General features: G+C 44.7%; 1 protein-coding gene across 1 annotated transcript; it reads left to right on the top strand.

Annotated features, from left to right (window-relative positions):
* Positions 1 to 6,101: 6,101 nt before the first annotated feature.
* On the top strand, positions 6,102 to 8,616 carry CER1 (cerberus 1, DAN family BMP antagonist). The gene is made up of 2 exons (XM_032880588.1): positions 6,102 to 6,596; positions 8,302 to 8,616. Exons 1-2 carry the CDS (start codon positions 6,102 to 6,104, stop codon positions 8,614 to 8,616), a joined length of 810 nt encoding a protein of 269 aa, XP_032736479.1.
* Positions 8,617 to 8,890: the final 274 nt, after the last annotated feature.

Genomic DNA, 8,890 nt, shown 5'->3' on the forward strand with positions numbered 1-8,890 from the left:
AAAACTTGTAAGAAAGAAAGAGACATTTTTAAAAGATTCAAAATAAGGAAAGGTTGTATAAATGCTAGTGGAGGCAGCCATGGAGAAGAAGAAGGTTGATGGGGGAAAATATTTGCTACGGTAGATTGGAAATGGTGGAATGCAAGGGCAGAGTGGAAAGGAGAAATGAATCAGGATGCTGGGATGGTCGGATGGGAGAGAACTCTCCCATCTGCTGGCTTCCATCTTCGTCCGTGGAAGAAAGGATGAGATCATTTGCTGGAGACCATAGAGGAGTTGAATGGTCAAAGGCTGGAGACAGTTAGAGAAGTTTTTTAAATAATCTGTAGAGAAAATAAAGACAGAGTTGGCTAGAGTAATAGGAAAATTGCTGGGCAGTACAGAGGGTTCTGTTAAGAAGGAGGGTAGTTACTGTAGAAGGAGCCCTTATCTGCCACTTTGACATTGACCCTGCCAGCATTCCACAGCCCAGGTGTGGCCCAGGGACGATGACAGCTGGGTGACTCCAGACCTGGAACTCCCCTAGATGGGTGCAAGAGAAGGGCAAAGGGGCAAGAGAATTGGGAATATTGCAAACGTTTGAAGTGATGGGCCCTGAATCCAACCTGGATAGGGAAGGAAGTGAAGACCAGAGAGCTTAGAGATCGTCATCCATTCATTTTTACAACCAGTATTTTGAGCGCCTACCATGCGGCGGGAACTGTTCTAAGTCCTGAGATGGTGCTTCCAGGAGACACAGTCCTACTTTCATGGGCTTTAAAACCTAAAGTGGAGACAGATGTTCAACCAATGTTCAGACAAATCACCATGTAGCTACAGCCGTGGTAGGACTATTACAAGGATAACAAGGAGCACAGGGAAGGACTCTACAGAACTGAAACAACAGGAAGTGATTGAGAGAGAGAGAGAAAGAGAGAGAGAGAGATCGTGAAACCCACCGTGTAGAGGTGGAGCCTTTCCTGATAAGAACGAGTCAAAATGGAGGGGGAGGGAGAGGCCAGGGAAACGGAGGTCATCATACTTCAATAGGGTCTTGAATGGGGCAGCATGTCACCCTGATGGCCTGTTGCTGGGCAGAACCATCCTTGCAGACACAGACGTCATGCAGGGTGACAGCAGGATTTGGGGTAAAAGAAAGGTAATGAGCCCAATGAAGAAGGCAGGGCAGGTGGTATTGTCCCTGACAAGGTTTAAGGACCTGGAGTGCTTGCGATCCTATAGCTTCCAAGCTGGAAGGCAGAGTTGGGAATCAGATAAAGATTTTCTGGCTTTCAGTCCAAAGTTACTTGCCTTTACATTACTCTCTCTGAGAGCAAACCCTGTGCAGAGGGAGAAGTGATCAAGGTGAATTTTAAGGATGGAGAAGAGGCTCATGGCAGAGGCTTAGCATCAGTGACTGTAAGTTGAGGCTGTGCGCAGTGGGGACGGGTGGGTGGCAGGATGGTGGGGCACACTGTGACGTTGCTTCAGCTGTCTTGGCCTTCTTTTAGATTTATAGGAGCCCTCACTACCATCTGGGTAAGTAGCTGATTAGTCACATTTCACAGTGATAGATACATTCCCAGTTGCAAAAGAAATGGAACGTTTCTCCAAGGTGCGGGAGTGTTTGGGACAGAGAGCCGTAGATCACTGAAACAGCCAGCGGAATAATCTGACCGTAAAAAGTAACCTGGGGATCAGTGCCTAAAAGTGAAAAAGAGGGATTTTTGTGACGTGCTGCACCATTTGATATATATCCTTTTTATTGGCTCCCCATTTGGTTCTCTTTGAGTGTATGTATTAGTTTGCTGGGGGTGGGGGGCGTAACAAAGGGTTCCAGACTGGGGGACTTAAAAAACGGAAGTTTATTTTCTGTTTCTCACAGTTCTGGAGGCTGTAAGTTTGATATCTGGGTGCTGGTAAGCCTGTGCCCTTCTGGAATTTCTCTCCTTGGCATGCAGACTGCCATCCCTTCTGATGTCTCCGCGTGGTCTCCCCTCTGTGTCTTTGTCTTCATCTCTTTTCCTCATGAGGACACCTGTCTTGTTGGGTTAGAGCCTACGCTAATGGCTTCGTGTTAACTTCATTACCTCTTTAAAAGCCTTCTTTTCAAATACGGTCATATTCTGAAGGATGAGGAGGTTGAATCTGCAACACGTAAATCTTAGGGGGATATGATGCAGCCCATAAAAGGTGATAAATTTAAAAGATCGAATATAAAGAAGTTGATAACAGTGATTGTCTCCATGGCAGGACAGGAAGCCTGGGAGGTTACAGGAAAATTTTCCATTAATTGTACACTTTTTGTACTATTTGAGTTTTGTTACTGCAAGTATTGCATTGGTTACACATCTTTGCACTCAACACCTTTATCTATCTATCTACCTGTCAGAGCAAGGAAGAAAGAGAGCAGGGGTGGGGTGGGGAGGGGCAGAGGAAGAGGGAAAGAGAGAGAGTCTCAAGCAGGCTCCATGATCAGCTTAGAACGCGCCCTGACTTGGGGATCGATCTCATGACACTGAGCTCATGAACTGAACTGAAATCAAGAGTCGGATGCCTCACCTACTGAGCCACCCAGGGACCCCCAACACCTATTTGTTGAATAAAATCAACATAAACACAGAGCGACTGTCCACCGTGCATTTGGAATTTGGACCTACTTGAAGGTCTTTGATTAGTACAGGAATGGTACCTGCCAAGGTTTTTTCCTCATGTAACTAATTCTGAAGAAACAGAGGGCAAACTATAGACGGCAAACTCCAGGGGGCCTGGGCAAGGACAGCCTCACCACTTTATCCCCAGGACCACGCACAGTCGGCTCTCATATGTGCGGTATGAATGAATGCATCAGTGAGAGAACAGCTTCGGGGAATGAGTTCTTCCTAACATTTCAGTTCCATAGAAAACAGCAGGGAGGGGAGTGCAGAGGGGAGAGTTCCATTATTTTTTTATTTTAAAGATTTTTATTTATTTATTTGACAGAGAAAGATACAGCTAGAGAGGGTATACAAGCAGGGGGATTGGGAGAGGAAGAAAAAGTCTTCCCACCGAGCAGGGAGCCCAGTGCGGGGCTGGATCCCAGGACCATGGAATCATGACCCAAGCCAGGAAGGCAGACACTCAATGACTGAGCCACCCAGGCGTACCGAGTGTCATGTTTTGAATAATTTACTAAACTAAATCAAGATAATAGGTTTAAGGGGGAAACCACTCGCCCTAATATGCTCTAGTCCTTGTTCTTTGGGAAAAAATAGAAAGATTCTGCCTACTTTGGGCCTCCTCTACAACAATCCAACCCCCCACAATCCTACTGTGTTTCCATATTTTGTAAAGAGAGGTAGCTAGGAAACAGTGGCATGCACCCTAAGCAGATTTCTTTCACAAATCCATTCACCCAAATTCCTTTTTCTGCCTCTCAATTCACCTCTGATGCTCACCTCTGACCTAACACGGCCTCTCGCCTTCTGTTGTTGTCTGGGGTTTCCAGGAAAGAACTTAACCTCTTTGTTTCTCTTTAAAGAGCACTAGACATTTTATAAACCCCTTCTGAGCTTCTGCAAGAGGGGAACAGAAAAACACAGCAGCCATGTCCTCTCAGGGATGCTGGGAGCCCCACCTGGTCCTCAAGACAGTGTAGTGCCTGGGAAAACCAGGTCAAGTTGAAAACGGTGTTCGGGTGATGCTGAACTTGAGTTGTCAATGCGGAAAGAATGAATGAAGAGTTTAGTCCCCCTGGTCTCATGCAGGTTTGAGGTTAGCCCAGGAAGTGGACTTAGCGTATGTAAGCCCTGGCGGGCCTGCCTCTCACCCTGGCATTTGGTACTAAGTCCACCAACAGTCCTGTGGTGCTCTTTCCACACCGCCACCTGCTGAGTCTGGAGGCCCCCTCCTCACCTTCCTCCATTTGGCTTCATCCAAACGGGGAGGTAACTAGATGCCTAGGTCACAGACGACCCACAAAGGCAGCATTGTTTTATTAAAAGATACAAACTGATTACGCTCTTAAGAGTAAGCTACAATGTGTCATATACATAGTTTCAGATTTACTGAAAAGACGTGGGGTGAAAGGTGAACGTCATCTGCCCTTAACCATAAAAGACGGGTTGAAGACGGACTTAAGTTCTCATCACAGAAGGCTTTGCTAGCTTTTTCCTTCAGGATATTGATACATCTTCCCAATGGGAATGATAGGACAGCAAAAGTAAATTCTGCACGAGTAATTTTTATTTATTTTTTAAGATTTTATTTATTTATTTGAGCGAGAGAGCATGAGCAGGGGGGAGGGGCAGAGGCAGAGGGAGAACGAGGCTCTCCCCTGAGCAGGGAACCTGCCTCCAGGCTCGATCCCAGAAGTGGGGAAACATAGCTGGTGTCCAGATTATATTTATAATCAGGGCAGAGTGGCCAGCTCTGGAAAGGCTTTGTCATTGGATAGTTGAGGGGAATCAAGAAATTCAAATAGAAGGCAACTTAAGAAACTACGTTAAAAGAAATGGCAAATACTAATGCTCATTTAATATAGATCAAGAGTATCTTAATTCATACTAGCCCGGGTCCTGTGGGTATTTAGTAGAGGCAAAAGATGTCTCTTCTGAGAGAATTCTGGAAAACGACGGTCCATTTAAAAATAGCTCATTATTGTAAATAAAGGAACTCACTTCAGGCTTTATGTCGCAGCAATCAGGCATGACTATTAAAAGGAACACAAATGTCTGGAAAAAAGATTCCAGTGGGTCAATTCTTGGAAAGAAAGCTTAATCAGTACGAAAATGGGGACAATGTTCCAGGATTATGTGCTACTAAAAGCAAAGAATATGGTAATTAAATTAAAAGGGAAGAAATATAAACCAGTATGGGATTAATTCCAGTGGAAATACTATTCAAATGGTGTGGGGGGACAACTCAATTCAATTCTGATATCCGCTTATGTGGATCTGTTTCTTTCACATGCCCTTGGGTGATTTATAACCTTTTTGAATGAGAGTCCTGTCAGCTAACAAATTTTCCTTCCGTTCCTGAAGATGGGTGCTTGTCTCCCTCTTTAATTAACCTGGTCATCAATTACCGTGGAATAAGGAAGATGATGTGGATTCTGTCAGGTAAAGAACTGACCAGCCAGTTTTAGGCCCTGAGCTATCAAACCTGGTTCTTAGAATCCACGTTTTCAAGTCTGGCTCTTTGTTTAGAGAAAGAGAACAAAATCAATAGGGTGGCTTGAAGGAGACATTTCCCCCCATCTGCCCTGAAGGCTGCTGAGCAATCCATTAGGGAGGATCCTGTTGAGAAATTTGTCAACAATTGAAAGGGTTTATCTGATGGCTGGCTAGTTGTGAAATTTAGCATCAAGTGTTTGATTCTTCAAGTGAGGGGGTTAATTTGGGAGCTGGGAGTTTCCTTGCGTGAAAAGGGAGAATGTCTTCCCTGTATCCTGCCAGCAAAAAAAAAAAAAAAAAAAAAAAAAAAAATCAACCACCCCAGCTATCTGTAAGTGAGAGGGAGAGTCCTCCACTCAACAAAGTTAAAATTCTCCTGTTTCTTCCTTTTCCTTCCTTATAATTTTGATATACTTATTTGGCTGACTCTGTGTGTGTGTGTGTGTGTGTGTGTGTGTGTGTGTGTGTGTAAAGCCTGAAGACTTGGGCATTTGCTAAATGCATGCCTTTAATTTTTATCTGATATACTTCCATCATAAAAACATGTCTCGTCTTTCTGATCCTAATACAAAGCAGATGCACCACAAATGTTTGTTGACTCTGGTCCTTCTTCTAATAACAGTGATGGGAAATCCGGGAAAAGAATGTGTTGTTTTCTCAGAGAAGGCTCTGTAAATCTCAGACGATAGATAAAGTGCCAGCTAATTACCCCCTGGGTCTCAGGCTTTCACTGGTGCCTTCTTAAATACACAAAACTCAAGTGAAGGCATGACACCATTAGCACTACATAATTCAAGCAAACAATAAATGTGTTTACTGTGCCTGGCTACTGACCACCTGCCTTTCCGTCCCACAAGGCAGGTATCTATATATAGGATCTCCTTGTTTGCATTCCCGCAGAGAGCGAGCCTTTCTCTCCTTTAGGCCTCACCATCTGTGAAAGCACAAGAAGCTTGGGCCCCCGACAGCATGTGTCTTCTCTTACTTCAGCTGCTGGTGCTCCTGCCTCTAGGGAGGGCTGCACAGCGAGATAGCCGCCCAAGTCCTAGTTCTGTCTCCCCTGTGCTCCCAGAAAGGGATCGCAGAGAGCTCCCCCTTGACAACCACGAGGATGCCGAGGAGAAGCCAGACCTTTTTGTCGCAGTGCCCCACCTCATAGGGGTAGGAGAAGGCCAGAGGCAGAGAGGGAAGATGCTATCCAAGTTTGGCAGGTTCTGGAAGAAGCCCGAGAGAGACCTGCATCCACCCCAGGACTTGGTCCCTGAGAGCGTCCCACCTGGGACCCACGCCGTCACCCAGCCCAGAGATGGGACGCAGATGGAGAAATCTCCTCTTCAGGAAGAGGCCAAGAAATTCTGGCACCACTTCATGTTCAGAATGAGCCCAGCCTCTCAGGGGATCATCCTGCCCATCAAAAGCCATGAAGTACATCAGGAGACCTGTAGAACAGTGCCCTTTGGCCAGGTATCGGCTCTGGATGGGGGAGGGGATCAGAGTTGGCAAGAAAGGGGAGGACAGCTGGGGCAGGTGGAGAGTTGGGGAGGAGGCTGCTGGGAGCCTGATTCTTACCTAACTTCCTGATTGGATCCTTGGGTATTTGTCATAACATGTGGTGAACTATCATTACACTCTCCAAATTTCCTTCTAACTCTCCATTGTCTCTTGGTATTCCGGAAATGCTGTGAGAACGGTGACGCTACTGTTCAGATGAGTAATCATTCCTATTGATGGCACAGACATTTGTCTTAGGGGCTTTAACTTACTTATATGCTGGAGGTGTTCTATCTGGAAAGATAAGTTAGGAGAAGTGGGAACTTGGGTGTGCCAACCAGAACTTCTCTCTAGCTGTACCTCTATGCTCTATTGGGATGTGGATGAGCAAGTTGACCCTACCTGTAGATAAGGTGGGAAACACTGACTCCTAGCCAAACACTCACGTACACAAGTATCTCAGTCTTAATCCCCTGCATTTCCCACCCAACTATTTCATAGGCTGTCAGATGGAAGTCGTGACATTGTTTCTATGGTTATGGTGGCAAAAATGATTTAATTTAACTTACTTTCTCATAAGCTTTCAAGAAATAATATCAGTGTGAGATCACATTTTCTCCCCTCAGAAACACCTCCTACTTCCTGTCGCATTGGCTGACTTATGGTTATTGTGATCGATTCTGCACTATTAAGACAAAGGGACGTTTTCTACTAGCCGCTTCCTCCAGCCAGTCCTGGCAAGCCCTGCGCTCCAAATGATAAATTAAACTGAGACACTGCATCAGGTCCTTAAACACGAAGATGCTGAACCCAAAGCAATGCAGGGGCGAGTAAAATTTTACAGTCCAATAATGCTACCCAATTAAACAGGCAGTATTATAAGGTAATTGACTGTGTAAGGCAGTTAAGTATTCTGCCTGAAAAGGCACGGATATGTAGCAATAAGTCCATTATCAAATAATAATGACTGCTTTGTTGGCCATGTGCAATTAGAAAATTGCTCCCAAGAAATCATGCAATTGAATTTCCTTTGAAACTCTTATTTTTAATTCTATTGCTAATTAAATTAAAATTAAGGCGTTTGACTCATATGTCTTGAAGGGCATATAAAGCTAGGTGAAGGGGGATGGGCGGGGCAAAGGTGATGTAATGTATGGTGATTTGCAGACGTATCACTTTGTCCCATGCAACTCCTTAGATTTGAACGTACTATAGGCCCTGCAAAATAGAATAGAATTCATCTTGATGTTCTGATCTACTCTATGAGCAGTTGAACAAACACGGGTGGAGAATCTATTATGCGTAATGCACTGTGGGGCGTAAAAAGATAAGGCACATTATTTGTGTAGGAAGTTAGTCATTAGAATTTTTCAACTGGTAACATTTAATTAGACAAAATTTCTTCAAGTTTGGATGTAAGATGTAAAGCATTTTCTCATTAACTTGGGGATTTCCTAAAGGCTCACTTAGTAATCTGTCCAATAAAAGAAATTTTAGTTGAGGTGGCTTTATGCCCTAGGAGATTAACCATGGCTCGGATATTGTAATATATGCCAAACTGGAAAGTTTTTGACATTTTAGTCTGAATTATCTTCAGACTTAGAGTCTTTTGCTTCTGCATCACGTGTGTTAATGAAATGACTCAAGATGACTGAATGGAGATATTTTTGCCTTGTAGACAATCACCCACGAAGACTGTGAGAAAGTTGTTGTACAGAACAACCTTTGCTTTGGAAAATGTGGGTCCATTCATTTACCTGGAGCTTCACAACACCCCCACACATTCTGCTCCCACTGCTCGCCTGCCAAGTTCACCACGATGCACTTGCAGCTAAACTGCACCAGCCTTGCCCCCGTGGTCAAGGTGGTGATGCTGGTGGAGGAGTGCCAGTGCAAGATGAAGACCGAACATGAGCATGGACACCTCCTCCAGGCAGGCTCCCGGGCAGAATTTCATGCCCAGGATCCCTTCATCCCAGAATTTTCTACTTAAAAAGAGATCCCACTATTATCTTTGAAAAGCAAAACTGTAGTAGCAAAGGTGCTGGATTATTCAGCTTGGAAGTGTTAGCGAGTGCACACTATTTTAAGGGAAAGGTGGTTCAAAAGTAGTGAGATAGAACAATTTAGAGGCAATGGTGTTCATCTAGTTGTGGGTCTATGTTTGGGTTCTACTTTTGGCTCTGCCCCCACCCGGCAGGAGGACGTTAAGGAGTTGTGGAAGCTTTCTCCATCTTGAGGGCTTCATCTCTACATAAGGGACTTGA

This window comes from Lontra canadensis, unplaced genomic scaffold (assembly GCF_010015895.1).
Source record: "Lontra canadensis isolate GAN:19392208 unplaced genomic scaffold, GSC_riverotter_1.0 scaffold70, whole genome shotgun sequence".
NCBI lineage: Eukaryota > Metazoa > Chordata > Mammalia > Carnivora > Mustelidae > Lontra > Lontra canadensis.